At 41.2% G+C, this 21,737-nt stretch overlaps 1 protein-coding gene across 2 annotated transcripts in view; it reads right to left on the reverse strand.

The window, feature by feature from the left end:
- hira (histone cell cycle regulator a) overlaps nt 1–21,737 on the reverse strand; it is a 140,805-nt gene that overhangs the window by 90,430 nt on the left and 28,638 nt on the right. For both annotated transcript variants that reach the window (XM_072245413.1, XM_072245421.1), the window contains 4 exons: nt 6,015–6,077; nt 5,282–5,392; nt 3,072–3,162; nt 2,311–2,405 (listed from right to left, as the gene is read on the reverse strand). In XM_072245413.1, coding sequence (XP_072101514.1) covers nt 2,311–2,405; nt 3,072–3,162; nt 5,282–5,392; nt 6,015–6,077 — 360 coding nt within the window. The remainder of the gene's footprint in view (nt 1–2,310; nt 2,406–3,071; nt 3,163–5,281; nt 5,393–6,014; nt 6,078–21,737) is intronic.

The raw sequence follows: 21,737 nt of genomic DNA on the forward strand, positions 1-21,737 counted from the left end.
AGGCATCTAGGTTGTTATTTTACTCAAATTGCTGAGAATGGGATTTGAAGTCATAACCATCTGATTCAGATAATAGTACGACCAACGAAGCAGTAGCTGAGCACAAAGGTAAGGATAAGAACACAAGGCTAGGACCCATAGCACTGTGAACCATATCTGTGAAGAATGGGAGGCTGAAGGGAAAGCACGGTAGTAGGTCAGTCACTAAAAGACACAAGGCATTTGACCCCGATCAAGAGTCTCACATTCTCAGGTCAGAATGAAAGTGACGGAGCTGCTTCTGCAAATAATGAGCCAACACTTTTATGCTTCTCAATGGATCAGATCAACTCATAATAAAACAGCATGGAAGTGCTTTATGGAAAAGCAGGATATCCAGGGTATTAATCTATTGAAACAAAACAATGTGAATCTTACTGGATTATTTTAGGAGACATTTTAGTTATTGAGTTGTGGCACAGAAAAATTCTGCCAAATCAACAGGTTTGACAGAAGTTAAAACAGTATCACTATTTTCTTGAAAGAAGTTGCATGGCAGGGTAACAAAAACATTTTGGACAATATTCTTAACCATCTTGTCAAGCTACAAAGAAGAGGTAAAGCACTCAAAGAGAAGGGCAAAGCAAGAAATTCTGAAGAGCAAAGTGGGTACTGAGAACTACAAGTGCATTGAGCAGGAAACAAAGTGAGCTTATCAAAATGAATGGACGTGACAAAGTCTGGAGAGAACATGAATTTGGATTGTGCAAGAGTGGAACACAGATTTCAGGAGAGATAGCAAGACAAAACATGGAAGCAGCAGATACAGGCACAAGGTAGATGAGAAGTCACATAACATTTTCTCATTGCAAACTTGAAACAATATTGGTGAAACCCTCTGGAAACATAAAAATTGCCACTGTAACCATTTGTACAATTTCACCAGGATTCTGCCACAGTCCTAACAAGCACAAGTTCATCCCAAGAAAGGAACTCCAACATGATGATAGTGACAATCAATTTGTGCAATTAGAGTACACTTATAATTAAAGACCACAGAGGAAGACCACTGAATGGAATTATGAACAGTCTGCACTTGGTAACAGTGCAAATAATGGGACAAGAAAGTGACTTGAAGGGGAAATAGTGACTTGACCTGTCAGATTCACATTGAAAATAGGCAATTATAAAGTCTATGATAAAGACAGTGCACTGGAAATTAGCCAATTTCAATAGGCGGAAAGGGATTGCATATAATAAGATTGAGTTCAAAAACCACCAATGGAAGCTCTTTAATAATAATATGGATACAGTACAAATTACATAACTTTCAATAGAATACACCACATGGACTTGTGGCTAAAAGGAGAGTGGATGAAAAATCATTTCTTATACAAAAGAGCTATCACAAGGAGGTTATAAGACAGAACAAAACTAGCATAGTTTAAAAGGTTATTGAAAAATAAAGTAAAAAAAAATAGTAAGGATAAAAATTAAGCACGATGGCAAATTTGCTATCCATGTGAAAAATGAGTGTCTTTTTTAATTACACAATTAAAAAAGATCAACAAAGGATGTGTGGATTCATATGGAGACAAAGAGCCACCTGTATTTGAGAGTGACATTTCTTGGAAAAGCTTAGAATTATTTTTATTATGTAGGAAGTTGAATATCAACTGTAGAAAATGACCAGAATATGGAAGAGTTGCTCATTAAAATAATTAGGACAATTCAGTAGTGTTAACCAAAAGCAACCTAAAGCCATATTATATTTAAACCATGATATTTTCCTACTTCCTTCTGACTTCAGGATATTGTTTCCTACTTCATCTCAGTTGTACTCTACATACAAAAATAACTACACACATGTAACTCTGAAATATGAAGAAGCTACAAATGATAAAACAACTTATAAAATTTAAGGTTTTAATAAGCAGCAGTGTCATTTGCTTTTAATCAGCAAAATATAATACGAATCAAGAGAAAAGTTTCAATATTTTTCATACTTATATCTGTAATAATGTAAACTACTTTACCATAGATCTTCATCAGGCAGATACTATACAGGGTTTAAAAGAAAATTATATACTTGAAAAATTAAAATAATGCACATAAAAGACAAGGAGACCTGCCATATTTCATTGTGCAAAATCTATTTGAAAGGTAAAAGCATCTTTCACCTTCCCAGTAACACACACAAAAAATGCTGGTGAACGCAGCAGGCCAGGCAGCATCTATAGGAAGAGGTACAGTCGACGGTTTGGGCCGAGACCCTTCGTCAGGACTTTCCCAACTCACCAGGACACATATAACGTGACCTTAAGCTCTTACCTCCTGTATGACTTCTGAGAATAGAAACACACCGCCATTGCTCCACATTAGCTAGTTTGCTACTAGAGCCAAAGACATTGCTTGGCCCAATATACCTGCAGAAAACAGTCACACAGTTATCAACATAAAACATGACTTTAGTTTCTTTACATCATTAAATTTTCAAAATGTTAAAGCATTTCATACATTGATAGGACAATGTATTAAATATGCCTTAACTAAACTATGTCCAATCTCATTTCAAACCAATTATATTTGGCAGCCTTGAATGATTTATGTGTTGCAAATATTTACTTTGCCATTTGGTAATAATTCAAAGCAGTACATTTTGGATTGTACTTGATCAATTTGTAATAAACTCACTTTATTAGGTACACTTGCACATCTGCTCATTAATGCAAACACCAAATCAGCCAATCATGTGGCAGCAACTCAATGCATAAAAGCACGCAGGCATATTCAAGAGATTCAGTGTTGTTCAGACCAAACATCAGAATGGAGAAGAAATGTGATCTACACAAGTGACTTTGACCACGGAATGATTAGGTACAGGAGGTATCTAATAAAGTGGCCACTGAGTATATAAAGTGTAACAGCTTATGTAAAACTATTACATCTGTAAGTACTGCACTGTAGTGCAAGATTGATACTCTTTGCATCATTACTGGACATCATTATTTTTCAAAAGCTCAAAACAAAAACAGCTACTCAAGTCTATATTCTTGTGAAGCCTCAGTGACCATATGGACTGAAATACTTACGCTGCTCTCTTCCACAGCATTATCAATTTGTCATCTCCACCTGATGCCAGGTATAAACCATTATTAGACCAACGCACACAATTTACACAGGCTGCAAAAAAAAAAGACTAGATGTGTAATTTACTGGTTATATACAAAAATACATAGCATAATAAATAAAACTTTAATGAAAAAGAACAAGAGCTCAGCAAGTTTAGCCAGTGACATACTCAATAATTTTTACGAAGACTCTCCCACATGGAATCTCATTCCTGTTGAGTTACATGCGGCAAAAGTTATCCTCTGATTGAGGTGCTGTGTCCAAAGTACGGAGAACATGGCCAAAGTGCGCAATAAAATGGCTTTACTATTAATTAGTATAACAAAAGATACTAATTCGTCTAATCAACACAGTCCAAATGAAGCTATACAGCAGCAGAAGCAGCAATGTCAAAAAATGTTCATCCTTTTAGTTGGAGAAATGATTAACAGCCTCTCATGTAATTCTACTTGAGTAAAAAGCTACTGATATTAAAATAAGATACATGAATATGGCTAGTGATATACCTAATTAACAGCAAAAACTGAACTGCTAGAAGGACTCAGGTTAAGCAGCACCTGTGGAGACAGAGATTTGGTTGACATTTCAGGCAAGACCTTGCACTGGATGAGACCATAGAGTGAAAATAGCTGCCATATAGAAGTGAGAGGGAGGGAGAGAAAGAGATCAGAAATTAATAGGTGGAACCAGAGAAGAAAGAGATGAAGGACAGATGGAACCATATGGGGAAGGGTGATAAATGAACTTAAGAGGGGGGGTTAGAAATTGAAGAAATCAACAAAGGCAGAGACACCATGGGTGGAACACAGGGAAAGTGGATTATCTGAAATTGGAAAATTCAGTATTCACTACCTAATTAGTAGCTTTGCTCATATGGAATGTCTATTTTAAATTATATATTGAAGGATTAGCTAACTCACAAAAAATGAATGTGTTTAGCTTGTAACAACGAGAAGTTACAACCACTCAAGGATAAAGGAGAAAGTTTATGCTGCAGCAATTAGCGTTGCATATTACAGTGCCAGTGACCTGGATTCAATTTCCCCCATTATCTGTAAGGATTTTGTGCATTCTCCCCATTCCAAAGACATGTGGTTAGGGTTAACAAGTTGTATGTGTGCTATGTTGGTGCCAGAAGGCATAGCTACCCCAGCACATCCTTGGACTATGCTGGCCGTTGACGCAAATGGTGCATTTCACTGTACGTTTTGATGTCTAGGTGTCATGTGACCAATAAAGCTAAACTTTAAATCTTTATATTTAGAACCACAGAAAGAGGGGGAGGGGAAAACTAAATAAGTATTTCATATTGCTGTTAGATCAAGCGGGAGTGGGGGGTGGAATAAATGCAAGTGGAACGTGTACTGTAAAAGCCAAGACCATCAGAACATTGACTTAGAGGGAACTTGGGGTGCAAGTCCATAGCTCCCTGAAACTGGCAACACCAGAATAGTGGTGGTAAAGATGCACTTGCCTTCAACTTTCATGGTATTCAGCATAAAAGTCAGGAAGTCATGCTGCAGCTGTACCTGACTTTTTGTTAGGCCAAATATTTGGTACTAAGTGCCATTCTGGTCAGTGCATCACAGAAAGCATGTGGAGGCTTTGGAGAGGGTGCAGAAGAGGTTCACCGAGATGTTGCCTGGATTAGAGAGCATTAGCTACAAGGAAAATGTAGACAAATTTGGATTGTTTTCTCAGGAGCATCAGAGGCTCAAGAATGTATATAAAATTATGAAAAACAAAGATATGGTAGATATTAGTAATATTTCCTAGGGTGGAAATGTCAATACTAGAAGTACAAGGAGGAAATTTAAAAGGCAGATGTTTGTTTAATTGCACAGTATATTAAGTGCCTGGTACACTCTGCTGGGGAAGTAGTGGCAGCAGGTATGATAGTAGCATTTAAGAGGCATGTAGACAGGGTTATGAACAGGTATGGAATGGATAGATGTAGTCCACTGCAGGTAGATGGGATAGCCAAAAATGCTATCATTGACTTGAAGGACCTGTTCTTGTGCTGTACTCTTCTAAGGTCAATGTTCTATAATTATATACAGCCCTCTAAATGGAGCCCTCTATGCACTAGAATGAGTGGAATATCACTGAAATATACAGCAGTAAATTTGTGAGACTCTAAAGAAGCTTTTCACGTATATTTCACACATACCCAAGTGGTTATCCATTTGGCAGAGCATTTTGGGGATAGCCTCATTCTTCTCATCCTCCTCTCGAACAACTGGGGGCATATTCCATATGACAACTTTCCCTGAATCCTCCCCTGCAGACATAAAATGAGTAATTTATAAGATTTTAATTGATAGGTTAAGATTTTAAAACAAAAGAACTCAAGCAGCAGTCTTTTTGGTTCCATAATGACAAGGAAAGGTCTGGTTGCATGGGTGAAGGAAACCCCTACCCAAGGAACCAAAACAAATCAAGGGGTAGGAATTGCAAGAACCAACATTCTCCCATTGACTGTGGGTTTCCTCTGGGAGCTCCAGTTTCCTCCCATATTCCCAAAAAAATTCAGTAGGTTATTTGGTCACGTGGATGTAATTGGGTGGCATGGGCTCATTGAGCCAGAACGGCCTGCTACTGTGTTATATTTCTAAATAAAAGAAATAAATATTACGCAGCTAAGCACAAGTGGGCACTTTAAAGCCCAATGCATACAGGAAAATCATATTATTCCTGTAGCAAAGCCAAATACAAACCCAGAATCTGTAATCCATGATAGAAAGAACAAAATGAAGGAAAATAACCTGCTTCCCAACTTAACATGTACATTTGCCAACATTACAGGAATTTCACCTAACTACAAGTCAAATGATGAAAGGGGACACCTTGAGTCTCTGGCTCTTACTGCCTCTAAATGGCAGGCAGCTTGTAGCTTGGCTTACCTTGTCCACCTGTTGCAAACTTGGTTCCATCAGGATGAATGTCCACTGAAAATATTGGCTTACCTGGAAGACAAACAGATTATTGATCAGAATATCACATATCAAGCCAATCAAGTTTCAAAACAAAATGAATGGCAAAATTCATCCCAGTTACATCAAAAGCTTGTATTACAGCCTCGCCAGTAACATCCTCAAAATAAGCTGCCACAGGTTATTGACACTTACTCTTGCAGTTTTTAAATTACACGTCATTCATTCACCAGAAATTACTTGTGACACTTTACTCATTTTTCAATTTTTGGTTACTGTTTTTATTTTGCTTACCAGCTCACTTCCTGAATTTATAAACGCAAACACGAGGAATTCTGCTGATGCTGGAAATTCAAGCAACACACATCAAAGTTGCTGGTGAACGCAGCAGGCCAGGCAGCATCTCTAGGAAGAGGCACAGTCGACGTTTCGGGCCGGAGGGTCAGGACGAAGGGTCTTGGCCCGAAATGTCGATTGTACCTCTTCCTAGAGATGCTGCCTGGCCTGCTGCGTTCACCAGCAACTTTGATGTGTGTTTCCTGAATTTATAATTCATTTGAATTGGATTTTTAAGAGAATATGTCAGCATCTATTTAACTATTTATGGTTCTATTACTATTATTTATGGTGCAACTGTAATGAAAACCAATTTCCCCCGGGATCAATAAAGTATGACTATGACTATCTTCAGAACTCATTTAGATTTAAACAATTCAGTCAACCTGTACTTTCCATTTTTCCCCCTTGTTAATTTAAGAACTTTTCAGCTTAAAATTATAAAGTTTGTGCCTTCATTTCACCAAAACATTCAAGATACAACGTTGTTTATTATCATTCTTCAGTACCCAAGTGTGGAGAGCAAAATGATGATTACTCTGGATCTCATACAATGTAAAATCAGAATAATATAAAGAATACACTTAACATTAATAAATATAAGTTCATATGACTAGCTTATATACACAGAATGACTGTATGTACATTAAGTGATGAGCTAGAAGAGTGTCTACACATAAGGTGACTCTGACAGGAAATGATAAAAGTAGTGGTGGTGGGTGAATTAATGGTGGAGGCATTGATCGGCCTGATAGCCCTACATGTTCAAGTGTTTACAATAGCAACATTGCAGTAGGCATCTTGCTGGCAATACAGATCTAGTACAAAATTATCCTCAGTACAATTTACCATCCATGTCAAATATTGCACTAGCTCTATGAAGTGAAGGTAGCTTCATATAGATCCTAATTGAAATCAAGGAAAATTAAGTTATATTTTTCTAATACAAAATCTTCTGTTCACTGTTTCACTGCAATCATTCCCTCTTCCTTAGAACAGCAAATTTAATCAGACAACACTGTACCAAAAACTATGCATAAAATCTGAAACAAATGGAAGTGCTGAAAATTCATGATAAGTTGATTAAATTACTGGTTTAGATGGATACGTCACATCTAAAGAAAAGAAGCATCCCTGCCAAAAAAAAATATTCCTCTCTTTCCCTTTTCCCCCACCACAAACACACCATTACATATTAGTGAGTGATAGTCATTTGCCCAGAGCTAAAATCACCTTCAAATAAATAAATAAATAAATGTAATTTCAGTTCCCCTTCCCATTCCTACACTAACCTGTCTGTCCTTGGCCTTCTCCACTGCCAGAGTGAGTCTAAACACAAACCACAAGCATCATGTTCTGTCTGCTAATCTACAACCTAATGGTACAAACACCAAATTTTCCCATCGCAGATAATGCGCACATCGTGTTGCTTTCATACTTCTTCTGATCCACCTAGGTTCTTGTACCCCACCTCCTTTCCAACCATCCCTCCCAGCACGTCACCCCCCCACCAATTACCCTGCTTTTTCCCACTCCCCCACATGGTTCCATTTGTCCATCACCTGCAGACAAACTACTGGACCTTCATCCCCCTCACCCACTAGTTCCATCTATCCATCATTCCTCAATGATCTGGCTCCACATCATCATCCAGAATTTGCAGCCCTTTAACGTCTCCACTTATTCCTTCCCAAACACTGTCTCTACTCCACCACCTTATCCCTCCACCTGCCTCCATCTTACCCAATTTTTATCTTTCCTCATCTGTTGACTGATTCCACCCCTCCCCCACCTGGCTCCATCTGCCTATTACGTCTCAACTCAGTTGGTTACAACTTCTGTCTGCCAATCCCTACCTCACCACTCCCCAACACTCTCTGTACTGTCTATTTCCCCTCTATAGATTCAGTCCTAAAGCAGGGCCATGACCAAAACATCAACTATCTCTCTGCCTCCACAAATGCTGCCTGACCCAGAGTTTCTCCAGCAGTCTACAGATTCCTGAAGTCTCCTATGACTCCACATAAAATCAATATATGCTCAGTGGTCACTTTATTAGGTACTGGAGTGGAACCAACTGTGGTCCTCAGCTGCTCCAGCCCATCCACTTCAACGTTCGACATGTGTGTTGAAAGATGCTCTTTTTCACACAACTTTCGTAACAGGAGGTTATCTGAGTTACTGTCAGTTTGAATCAGTCTGGCCATTCTTCTCAGATCTCTCTCATTAACAAGGCATATGGTTATTTGTTTCTCGCACCATTCTCTGTAAACTCTAGAGTCTGTTGTGCATGGAAATCCCAGGAGATCAGCAGTTTGAGATACTCAAATCACCCCATCTGGCACCAACAATTATTCCGTTGTCCAAGAAACTTAGATCATATTTCTTCCCCATTCTGATGCTTGGTTTGACCAACATATGAATCTCTTGACCATTTTTGCATGCCTTTATGCATTGAGTTGCTGCTGCATGATTGGCTGATTAGATATCTATGTTAACGAGCAAGTGTACAAGTGTACCTAATAAAGTAGCCATTGAGTGTATGATATAAATGCAATGTCAGGTTTATTACACAGAACTCTGCATCGTTATTTTTAAGGGAGAGCGAACGGATAAAAATACAAATCAGAGAAAATACAAAAACCATTCGCTTCTGAAAATGCTAACGCAGAAAATAATTGGTCATGGAACTGATGTTTCTACATGACCTGATGTTTCTGACAGTATTAAAGGAAGTAAATTTAGAGAATGCAGAAAGGATTGCTGTAATTATTCATAGTTTTCAATTTGGAAGTTATGCCATTCTCTCCAAATTGCTACACTCACTGTTATTTGTGAAGGCTCTGGGGGAAAACAAGTAACGTTAGAACTGCCAGCTTAAAGTGAATTGTTATTGAGCTACTCAAACCTGTCAGTAGAGAAGAGTAATTCAATTATTTGAGTAAATACAACACACGAGCAGAGACCCAGCATAGCTTTGTCAAGGGTGAGTGACTCTCTTAGTTAAATTCATTGAAATGATCATTCATAAAGCTGGTAAAGGATACAAGGTTCCACACAAAATAATATCAAAAGAAAACCAATTGGTTTTTATTAGACCAACAGCCTCGGCATGGAGATTTGGATCATAGTCAATCAGTTCGACTATCAGGACCGCTAATTCATAGAAACATAGAAAACCTGCAGCACAATACAGGCCCTTTGGCCCACGAAGTTGTGCCGAACATGTCCCTACCTTAGAAACATGTCCCTACCTAGCTCTCTGAATCTTTTGTAAGCTTTTCTTTTCTTCTTGACTAGATTTATTACAGCCTTTGTACACTACGGTTCCTGTCCCTACCATAACTTCCCTGCCTCATTGGAACGCACCTATGCAGAACTCCACACAAATATCCCCTGAACATTTGCCACATTTCTTCCGTACTTTTCCCTGAGAACATGTGTTTCCAATTTAAGCTTCCAATTTCCTGCCTGATACTCCAATCAAACACTTTTCTAACTTGTCTGTTCCTATCTCTCTCCATAAACCTGTCTCCCAGTCTGCTAAAACAAGTCCAAAACCAAACAAGTCTGGTATGGGGGGTGGAGTGGTGATAGCTATGGCACCAGGATCGAAATAAGCAGCGGAAACTTAAAATTGGTCAGCTCCAGCATAGACACTAGCCTCCATAGTATCCAGGACATCTTCAAGCAGCGATGCCTCAAAAAGAAGGCATCATTATAGTAGTCATAGGGAAATTGGTTTTCGTTACAGTTGCACCATAAATAATTAAATAGTAATAAAACCATAAATAATTAAATAGTAATATGTAAATTATGCCAGGAAACAAGTCCAGGACCAGCCTACTGGCTCAGGGTGTCTGACCCTCCTAGGGAGGAGTTGTAAAGTTTGATGGCCACAGGCAGGAATGACTTCCTGTGATGCTCTGTGTTGCATCTCGGTGGAATGAGTCTCCGGCTGAATGTACTCCTGTGCCCACCCAGTACAATATGTAGTGGATGGGAGACATTGTCCAAGATGGCATGCAACTTGGACAGCATCCTCTTTTCAGACACCACCGTCAGAGAGTCCAGTTCCATCCCCACAACATCACTGGCCTTACGAATGGGTTTGTTGATTCTGTTGGTGTCTGCTACCCTCAGCCTGCTGCCCCAGCACACAACAGCAAACATGATCGCACTGGCCACCACAGACTCGTAGAACATCCTCAGCATCATCCATCCCATCACCCAGGTCATGTCTTGTTCTCATTGCTACCATCAGGAAGGAGGTACAGAAGCCTGAAGGCACACATTCAACAATTCAGGAACAGCTTCTTCCCCACTGCCATCCCATTTCTGAATGGACATTGAACCCACGAAAACTACCTCACTACCTTTTTAGTTTTAATTTTCAACAACTTATTTAATTTAACTGTTTAATATATACACTTAATGTAATTCACATTTTCTTTTCTATTACATTTTACTGCTGCCACATAGACAACAAATTTCATGACACATGCCAGTGATATTAAACCTGATCCTGATTTGAAGAACGAGAGCTTTGTTGAAGAGTTCTCCAAGTCTCATTAGGAAAACTGCATATGTAAACTAACACAGGGATGTTACTGGCCCGAAAACATTCCAACTGAGAAACCTTCTTCAAATCACTCTTAACAAGGATACAAGGAAAGCAAACACTATTACTTTAGTAGCTCAAACTAAGCATCAATGCCCTTCCTCTCTGCACCTGCTCCCCCAACCCTACTACCTGCCAAAGCAAAGGAAAAGCTGTAAAATCTGGCAAATAACTCATTGCCCTCTTCGGGGCCCAAAGATCAAGGGGAAGCATCCGTGTTTATGGAGAGCAGCTTTTATGGATAATTACAGTAAGGGTAACAAAGCAGTAATAATTGTATTTCAAAAAGGCAAGGGTGAAGAAAACTAAACCCGTTTTAGACCCTTTGAGATTTATGGCCTGCATTTTGTCGGCATGAAGGGCTTTGTGAAGGATAAGCCTCAGGCAAAATAAATTCAAGCTCAGGAACAATAGCAGCAGAAATTTTCTCAAGGATCAGGCATCCCAGGAGGTGGCCATTCCACAACTTAAAGGAGTACAGGACAATAAGTATTTAGCTGCTCAGAAGGGTAGGAACAGAAGGAATTGACAGATTTGTGCTACTTCCAAGCCAATATTCAGTACAAAGAAACAGAAGGGTTGATGACTCCATAAAGGAGTGCAGCACAGAACATGGGAACTACAAACAAGCACAGGGGATGAAATACTCCCAAGTTAAAAATGCTCATGGTCAGGGGAAAGTATTTCTGTAACCACAATGACACTCTTCCATGGTGTACTGTCTATCCAAGACCATACTTCTCCAAGCGAGCGCAGAACATTCTGCAGACAGTAACCAGAAACCCAGGCTCATGTTAGAATCAACAATATAGAGAAGACAAAAAATGCAGGTCTCACAATTAATGTTTCAGTAGCAGGAAGGAAAATTAAAAAGCTGGGCCATGTACACAGCAGTCTCTGGATAACTTCCAGTACTAATCATCAGCAAGAATAAAAATCCCAGGTACCAGTTCCTCAACAAAGGCTGAAACTCAACACCAATTATGGCAAACAACAGGAATTCTGCAGATGCTGGAAATTCAAGCAACACACACCAAAGTTGCTGATGAACGCAGCAGGTCAGGCAGCATTTCTAGGAAGAGGTACAGTCGACATTTCAGGCCAAGACCCTTCGTCAGGACTAGCTGAAGGAAGAGTGAGTAAGGGATTTGAAAGTGGGAGGGGGAGGGGGAGATCCAAAATGATAGGAGAAGATAGGAGAGGGAGGGATGGAGCCAAGAGCTGGACAGGTGATTGGCAAAGGGGATATGAGAGGATCATGGGACAGGAGGCCCAGGGAGAAAGACAAGGTGGGGGGGAACCCAGAGGATAGGCGAGGGGTATAGTCAGAGGGACAGAGGGAGAAAAAGGAGAGTGAGAGAAAGAATGTGTGTATAAAAATAAATAACAGATGGGGTACGAGGGGGAGGTGCGGCATTAGCGGAAGTTAGAGAAGTTGATGTTCATGCCATCAGGTTGGAGGCTACCCAGATGGAATATAAGGTGTTGTTCCTCCAACCTGAGTGTAGCTTCATCTTTACAGTAGAGGAGGCCGTGGATAGACATGTCAGAATGGGAATGGGATGTGGAATTAAAATGTGTGGTCACTGGGAGATCCTGCTTTCTCTGGTGGACACAGCGTAGGTGTTCAGCAAAGCGGCCTCCCAGTCTGCGTCGGGTCTCGCCAATATATAGAAGGCCACATCGGGAGCACTGGACGCAGTATATCACCCCAGCTGACTCACAGGTGAAGTGTCGCCTCACCTGGAAGGACTGTCTGGGGCCCTGAATGGTGGTAAGGGAGGAAGTGTAAGGGCATGTGTAGCACTTGTTCCACTTACAAGGATAAGTGCCAGGAGGGAGATCAGTGGGGAGGGATGCGGGGGACGAGTGGACAAGGGAGTCGCGTAGGGAGCAATCCCTGCGGAAAGCGGGGGGGGGGGGGAGGGAAAGATGTGCTTAGTGGTGGGATCCCATTGGAGGTGGCGGAAATTACGGAGAATAATATGTTGGACCCGGAAGCTGGTGGGGTGGTAGGTGAGGACCAGGGGAACCCTATTCCTAGTGGGGTGGCAGGAAGATAGAGTGAGAGCAGATGTGCGTGAAATGGGGGAGATGCGTTTGAGAGCAGAGTTGATGGTGGAGGAAGGGAAGCCCTTTTCTTTGAAAAAGGAGGACATCTCCCGCGTCCTGGAATGAAAAGCCTCATCCTGAGAGCAGATGCGGCGGAGGCGGAGGAATTGCAAGAAGGGGATAGCATTTTTGCAAGAGACCGGGTGAGAAGAGGAATAGTTCAGATAGCTGTAAGAGTCAGTAAGCTTATAGTAGACATCAGTGGATAAGCTGTCTCTGAGACAGAGACAGAAAGATCTAGAAAGGGGAGGGAGGTATTGGAAATGGACCAGGTAAACTTGAGGGCAGGGTGAAAGTTGGAGGCATACCAATACTGGCATGCTACACTTTTGATTTCCTGAGAAGAGTGTTTTAAGGTCATGACTGCAAACCAGCATGAAGGTCAGGCTCAATGAGACAGCAGTGATTTCTGTCCTCCAGTGTGCTTCCAAGATAAGGGCTAACTTTTAACAGGGGCGACAAAAATTGTCTCTGCAAAATCCTTCAAATCCATTGGAAGAATAAGTGAACCAGCATCCTCTCCCACCAGCACCAGGGCTAATCTCCATCACCAACTCCAATGATAGCAGTAGCTGGAAAGAGACCATGAAGAATTGATGCAGGAATATGAATATACAGTGAAGTCGTCACTGTGTATGATTATGAAGTAGTGCCAATAATCACATCAAAGCTCAAAAAATAGAGGAGGGCAAAACCAGAATTTTATTATTCCTGGATCCAGGATGTTTACGAAACATGGGGTAAGGTTAAAAAAATGTAAGGCATCTCTACCCATTGAGGAAGAAGGGAAGTCTTTGAGAGGTCATTCACCAATCCACTTTGTTAAAGTAAACTAGGAGGGCCTTACCATGCCACCAGGTTTCTCTACATGTCAGTAATAGTGAGAGGGAGACAGAGCAGCAAATCTGCAGGGATATACCAGTATGCAAGTACTGTAGTATAATATTGGGACATTTCAGTTACCTCCAATATTGACTGGAACAATGTTAGCCCTGAGGAAGAGTATGACATAAATAAAATTTTGGCAGGATTATGAGTGTAAATGGGAGAGATTCCACTTTGCTAGTTGTGTACATACATCTACTGATGCTTCTGGACACATCTTAAGTGACGTTCCTGGAATCATCGAGTGTTTTGGGTCTTTCAACATCATACAGCCTCCTCCAGGTGGCTGTATCAGACCCCAGCTTGTGTCTAGATGGCTCCCCTCTTTTGAGCCACAGCCATCTTGAGGCCCTCTCTGCCGCATCAGTGGTACTGCGGATGGCTCTCCTCTTCCTCTCTCCCTCGATGCCCAAAATGCTGAAGGCTCTAGCTAAGGAATGGGCTGCGAATCCCCTACAACCAACCTCCACTGGGAGACACCTTGCTCTCCATCCAGCCTGCTGACAGTTGCTGACCAGTCCTGCATACTTGGAGAGCTTCCTTTCAAAGGCCTCTTCCAGCTCCAGCAGCACCACTTGCTTAGTAGGCTCAGACACTAGGACAATGTCTGGTCGCAGGGTGGTGGCTGCGATATGGTTGGGGAACTTCAGCTGCCGTTCAAGATCCATCAACAGCTGCCAGTCCCTTGCAGAGGTCAGAATGCACGCAGATGTCCTTTTGGCAGGTATTGGCTGCTCCCCAGCTCTGACAAAGGCAATGGTCTGCTTGGAGGGTCGGGACCGCTTCTCCCACTCAACTCCTGCACTGACGGCTTCAGTGATGGTCTTCAAGGACCTGATCATGCCTCCACCTGTACCGTCCCTCACCAAGTGCCTTTGCGCAGCCGCTGAGGATATGCTCCAGGGTTCCTCTCTTGGAGCACAGTGGGCACACAGATGACTCTGCCTTGCCAACAGAAACCAGAATAAAGTGATAAGAGATTACTCTTCTTGGGGGGGGGGGGGGCATGACCTGTACAAAAAGGGACAGGTTACACTTGGAGCAAGATGGGATATACCCAAGGTAACTATAGGAAGTGAGAGAAGAGATTGTTGTGCCTTTGGTGATGAGCCTTGCATCCTCACTGGCCACAGTAGTACCAGAAAATTGGAGAGTGGCAGTAAATATAACTTCATTGTTCAAAAAAAGTAATGGGATAACACTAGGAATTATAGACTAGTGAGTCTCAGTGGGCAAACTATTGGAAAGGATTCTTACAAGCATAGTCTTATTTGGGAGGGTCAACATGGCTTTGTAAGGGATAGGTCGTGCCTTATGAGACCAATTTTATTCTTTAACAAAGTGACAAAACAAATTGATGAAGGTAGGGCAGTGGATCTGATGTATATGGATTTCAGTAAAGTGTTTGACAAGGTTTCCATGAAGGTAGGGCAGTGGATTTGATGTATATGGATTTCAGTAAGGTGTTTGACAAGGTTTCCATGAAGGTAGGGCACTGGATTTGATGTATATGGATTTCATAGAAACATAGAAACATAGAAAATAGGTGCATGAGTAGGCCATTCGGCCCTTTGAGCCTGCACCGCCATTTATTATGATCATGGCTGATCATCCAACTCAGAACCCTGCACCAGCCTTCCCTCCATACCCCCTGATTCCCATAGCCACAAGGGCCATATCTAACTCCCTCTTAGATATAGCCATGAACTGGCCTCAACTGTTTACTGTGGCAGAGAATTCCACAGATTCACCACTCTCTGTGTGAAGAAGTTTTTCCTCATCTCGGTCCTAAAAGGCTTCCCCTTTATCTTCAAACTGTGACCCCTCGTTCTGGACTTCCCCAACATTGGGAACAATCTTCCTGCATCTAGCCTGTACAATCCCTTTAGGATTTTATACGTTTCAATCAGATCCCCCCTCAATCTTCTAAATTCCAACGAGTACAAGCCCAGTTCATCCAGTCTTTCTTCATATGAAAGTCCTGCCATCCCAGGAATCAATCTGGTGAACCTTCTTTGTACTCCCTCTATGGCAAGGATGTCTTTCCTCAGATTAGGGGACCAAAACTGCAAACAATACTCCAGGTGTGGTCTCACCAAGGCCTTGTACAACTGCAGTAGTACCTCCCTGCTCCTGTACTCGAATCCTCTTGCTATAAATGCCAGCATACCATTCACCTTTTTCACCGCCTGCTGTACCTGCATGCCCACTTTCAATGACTGGTGTATAATGACACCCAGGTCTCGTTGCACCTCCCCTTTTCCTAATCGGCCACCATTCAGATAATAATCTGTTTTCCTATTTTTGCCACCAAAGTGGATAACTTCACATTTATCCACATTAAATTGCATCTGCCATGAATTTGCCCACTCACCCAACCTACCCAAGTCACCCTGCATCCTCTTAGCATCCATTTCAGTAAGGTGTTTGACAAGGTTTCCATGAAGGTAGGGCAGTGGATCTGATGTATATGGATTTCAGTAAGGTGTTTGACAAGGTTTCCGTGGTCAGCACATTCAGAAATTTGGGGTAGATTAGTAAGTTTGTAGGTGACATGAAGGTGGTGGTGTTGTGGATAGTGTAGAAGGCTGTCATGGATTACAATGGGACATTGAGAGGATACAGAACCGCAATGAGAAGGGGCAGATGGAATTCAAAGAGGAAAAGTGTAAAGTGATTCACTTTTGAAAGTTGAATTTGAAGGCAGAATACAAAGTAAATGGCAGCATTCTTAGCAGTGTGAAGGAACATAAGGATCTTGGGGTCCACTTACATGGATCACTCAAAGTTGCCTACTCCTAAACCTGAACATGACCCCTAAGTCCCCTTTCTGCCCACAAAACTACTAAGAACTTAAAAAAAAACAAGCAAGTCTGAGCCACGACCTTGAAAGAAATCACAGCTAGACACCATCTTGATAGAGGTGTGTGTAGAAAGTGGACAGCCAGAGAGTTTTCCTATTTCAGAAATGGCTAATATGAGGGTGGGGGCGGGGGGTATAATTTTAAGGTGATTGAAAGAAAATATAAGGGATGTCAGAGATAAGATTTTACACAAAGTGATAGGTGTGTCGAATGTGTGATCAGAGGTGGGTGGTAGAGGCAGATACATTAGGGACATTTAGGAGATACTTAGATAGGTGCATGGATGATACAAAAATGGAGGGCTATGGGGGAGAAAAAGTTAGATGAATGTTAGCGTGGGTTAAAAAAATCAGCACATCATTGACCAAAGGCCTGGACTGTGCCGTAATGTTCTATAAGGCAATGAAGAGCTATCCTCATAAATGAAATACAGAAAGTTGGCATGGGGAGAGGAGGGCAGCAATTGATCTGGAATGCAAAAGGAATACAATAGATTCTGGTTAATTGGGCCATCGGTTAATTGGGGCAGCCACTTATTTAGAACAACTCTTAAAGAACAAAAGCAAATCGAGAAAACAGCCGGAAAATTCCCTTTGTTTATTTGGAACACTATGCCATTTAATTGGAACAGGAAATTGTTGCCAAACGGTTTCTAACTCGCATCAGTCCATAGGACACAGCACCATACACAATGCTTCAAGCGAACAGTTTTTAAAATAGCATCAGCTGAGTATGTTTGTGCTGAAAAGAACAGCAATTTTTGTTACTGATAGTTAGTGAGAAATAAGCAGCAAGACAATTCAGAACTGCTTTGCTCACCGCGGTTTCAATTCAGACTTGGGAGACGTCAGGAACAGCAGGGAGTGAAAATGAAACATTTTCACTACTTCAACAAGTTAGAAACTACAAAGAATTTGAAGGTATTAACAATCATCTTGGATGTTACAATAAAAACAAAGATTTGTAGAATGCATTGTTTGAAGAAAGTCCATTATCTGCACTAAGTGTCTGCATTGATTTTGTACACTTAGAGTCAAAAGAACACAACACAGGTGATTTCCTCCATCGATAAGTATTAGGAGTAAGTAACTGGATGTAATACACAGTTTTATGGTACTCCAATAGCATTCTGATTTGTTGCTCTGTATTTATTTAAATACATATGTTACTCAGTTTGTCCTTTTATGTTTCCATGAAATTTTGACTAATTGGGACAGCCACTTAACTGAGCCAAATGTACTGGTGCCGATGTGCCCAAATTAATCAGAATCTACTGCAATGGTTATTTTGCAAAGTGAATGGATTCCAAGCAGAGATCAGTTGCTGCAGAACTACACCGTTTGGTGAAACCACACCCTGAGTACTGTACCCTGCTGGTTCAATAGGTTGACTATGAGGATGAAGAAACTAATTTATGAGAAAAGGTCTTGTGGACATAGTTTCAGAATAAGGGAATACCCACTTAATTTCCCCTCTTCTCTTTCTTTTAGCATGTCACATACCTTTTCCCTTCTTTACTCCGGTGTAGGGGTTGACTCATGAATATACCCGGGCCTGAAATAGACATACTTTCAGTCTTTTGAAAAATCAAGGGTTAAAGGGCAAGAGCAGGAAGTAGAAATGAAGTCAAGGTCAGAGCATCTTCTCAGATCGCAGAGTTGCTGCTCGGGACTTTATGGCTTACTTCTGCTCACAGTTCTTAAATTGCACTCACGTGCAAAATAACATTGTCCAACCGATAGAAAATGCAAAGTTAGACTATGACTGACATACTGCATCCAATATTGATCACTCACTGCACTTTAGAAAGGATTTAAAAATCCTGGAGAAGATAAAGAAAACTTGGTTTCATGGATGGAGGATATGAACTGCAAAGTTAGACTGAGGAAACTGGGACTTTGCTCCTTGGAGCAAAGAAGGTTCACAATGGACGGTTAAGAACCAGGTTGCACAAATTTTAGGTCCAGGAAAAAGATTCAAGGAGAATGTGTAGGGTAGCTATTTGTGGTTTGCATAGGGAGGAGTAATCTGAAACTTGTCGCTTGGATAGAATCAAAGGAATCAGAGTGTTATCATGGAAGAAGAATTCATCAGGGCATTCAAAAGGGATCTGGATTTGCGCTTGAGGAAGAATCATTTGGAAGCTCACCCGCAAAACAAAGAGATAGAAGTGACAGGATTAATTTACCAGAGCTTGGCTGGAAGCGTTTTGGCCAGTAATCTTTCCATTATTGTATTTGTTTTTAAAAAGATACTGACTGGGACTCCCGCTTTTCTTCAGGCACTACCACTGGATGTTTTACATCAATCCGAGGAGATGAATACATCATCCAGTAAACATTCATCTGCACCTCTTGTGAATTTGAATAAATATGCATTAATATAACAATGAACAAATCAATCAGAGCAGAACTAACTTTTGAAATAAACATTCTGCTTTATAAAGTAAAACTAAGCAATTGCTCATCAAGAAGCTACACCCAAGTAAATCATGAATCTTTAAAAATAAAATAAAGCAATACTTATGAAATTCTGTGGAGCACATCACACTCAACAGAGATGCCATTATTACCTATCATTACAGATTTGTCAGTCCAAAAGTTGGTGTTCCTTTTTGCACCTTGTGGCGCAGCAGGTGGCAATTTGCCATTTCCTTAGCATCTTTCTGTTTTTTTAAACGAGGCCAAGTTTTCATGCTCAACCCAACACAAATGGAAACGGTACAAGGGGCCAGCCAGATTTGAACCCAGGACTATTCGCCTCAAAGTCCAGTACCGGTGCTACTACACCCCCGCCAGCTAATCCGAAAGTAGTACAACACAATATTCAGGCTCCTCTCACTGAGAGAAAGGCAGAAATTTACAACAGAGTATTTGGCACATTGTGTATGTGCCAACTGAAAAGAAGCTACCACCAGCACTAGATCTATAGCAATGATAACATAGTCATACTTTATTGATCCCGGGGGGGAATTGGTTTTCGTTACAGTTGCACCATAAATAATGAATAGCAATAGAACCATAAATAGTTAAATAGTAATATGTAAATTATGCCAGGAAATTAGAACCATAGAACCATAGAAACTACAGCACAGAAACAGGCCTTTTGGCCCTTCTTGGCTGTGCCGAACCATTTTCTGCCTAGTCCCACTGACCTGCACACGGACCATATCCCTCCATACACCTCCCATCCATGTATCTGTCCAATTTATTCTTAAATGTTAAAAAAGAACCCGCATTTACCACCTCGTCTGGCAGTTCATTCTATACTCCCACCACTCTCTGTGTGAAGAAGCTCCCCCTAATGTTCCCTTAAAACTTTTCCCCCCTCACCCTTAACCCATGTCCTCTGGATTTTTTCTCCCCTTGCCTCAGTGGAAAAAGCCTGCTTGCATTCACTCTATCTATACCCATCATAATTTTATATACCTCTATCAAATCTCCCCTCATTCTTCTACGCTCCAGGGAATAAAGTCCTAACCTATTCAACCTTTCTCTGTAACTGAGTTTCTCAAGTCCCGGCAACATCCTTGTAAACCTTCTCTGTACTCTTTCAACCATATTTATATCCTTCCTGTAATTTGGTGACCAACACTGAACACAATACTCCAGATTCAGCCTCACCAATGCCTTATACAACCTCATCATAACATTCCAGCTCTTATACTCAATACTTTGATTAATAAAGGCTAATGTACCAAAAGCTCTCTTTACGACACTATCTACCTGTGACGCCACTTTTAGGGAATTTTGTATCTGTATTCCCAGATCCCTCTGTTCCACTGCACTCCTCAGTGCCTTACCATTAATCCTGTATGTTCTACCTTGGTTTGTCCTTCCAACGTGCAATACCTCACACTTGTCTGTATTAAACTCCATCTGCCATTTTTCAGCCCATTTTTCCAGCTGGTCCAAGTCCCTCTGCAGGCTCTGAAAACCTTCCTCACTGTCTACTACACCTCCAATCTTTGTATCATCAGCAAATTTGCTGATCCAATTTACCACATTATCATCCAGATCATTGATATAGATGACAAATAACAATGGACCCAGCACTGATCCCTGTGGCACACCACTAGTCACAGGCCTCCACTCGGAGAAGCAATTCTCTACTACCACTCTTTGGCTTCTTCCATTGAGCCAATGTCTAATCCAATTTACAACCTCTCCATGTATACCTAGCGACTGAATTTTCCTAACTAACCTCCAATGCGGGACCTTGTCAAAGGCCTTACTGAAGTCCATGTAGACAATATCCACTGCCTTCCCTTCATCCACTTTCCAGGTAACCTCCTCAAAAAACTCCAATAGATTGGTCAAACATGACCTACCATGCACAAAGCCATGTTGACTCTCCCTAATAAGTCCCTGTCTATCCAAATGCTTGTAGATTCTGTCTCTTAGTACTCCCTCCAATAACTTAGCTACTACCGACGTTAAACTTACTGGCCTATAATTTCCCGGATTACTTTTCGATCCTTTTTTAAACAACGGAACAACATGAGCCACTCTCCAATCCTCTGGCACCTCACCTGTAGACAGCGACATTTTAAATATTTCTGCCAAAGCCCCTGCAATTTCAACACTAGTCTCCTTCAAGGTCCGAGGGAACACCCTGTCAGGTCCCGGGGATTAATCCACTTTAACTTTCCTCAAGGCAGCAAGGACCTCCTCCTTTTTGATCTGTACATTTTCCATGATCTCACTACTTGTTTCCCTTAATTCCATAGACTTCATGCCAGTTTCCTTAGTAAATACAGACGCAAAAAACCTATTTAAGATCTCCCCCGTTTCCTTTGGTTCCGCACATAGCCGATCACTCTGATCTTCAAGAGGGCCAATGTTATCCCTTACAATCCTTTTGCTCTTAATATAC

The sequence above is a fragment of the Mobula birostris genome, chromosome 2 (genome assembly GCF_030028105.1).
Source record: "Mobula birostris isolate sMobBir1 chromosome 2, sMobBir1.hap1, whole genome shotgun sequence".
Lineage (NCBI taxonomy): Eukaryota > Metazoa > Chordata > Chondrichthyes > Myliobatiformes > Myliobatidae > Mobula > Mobula birostris.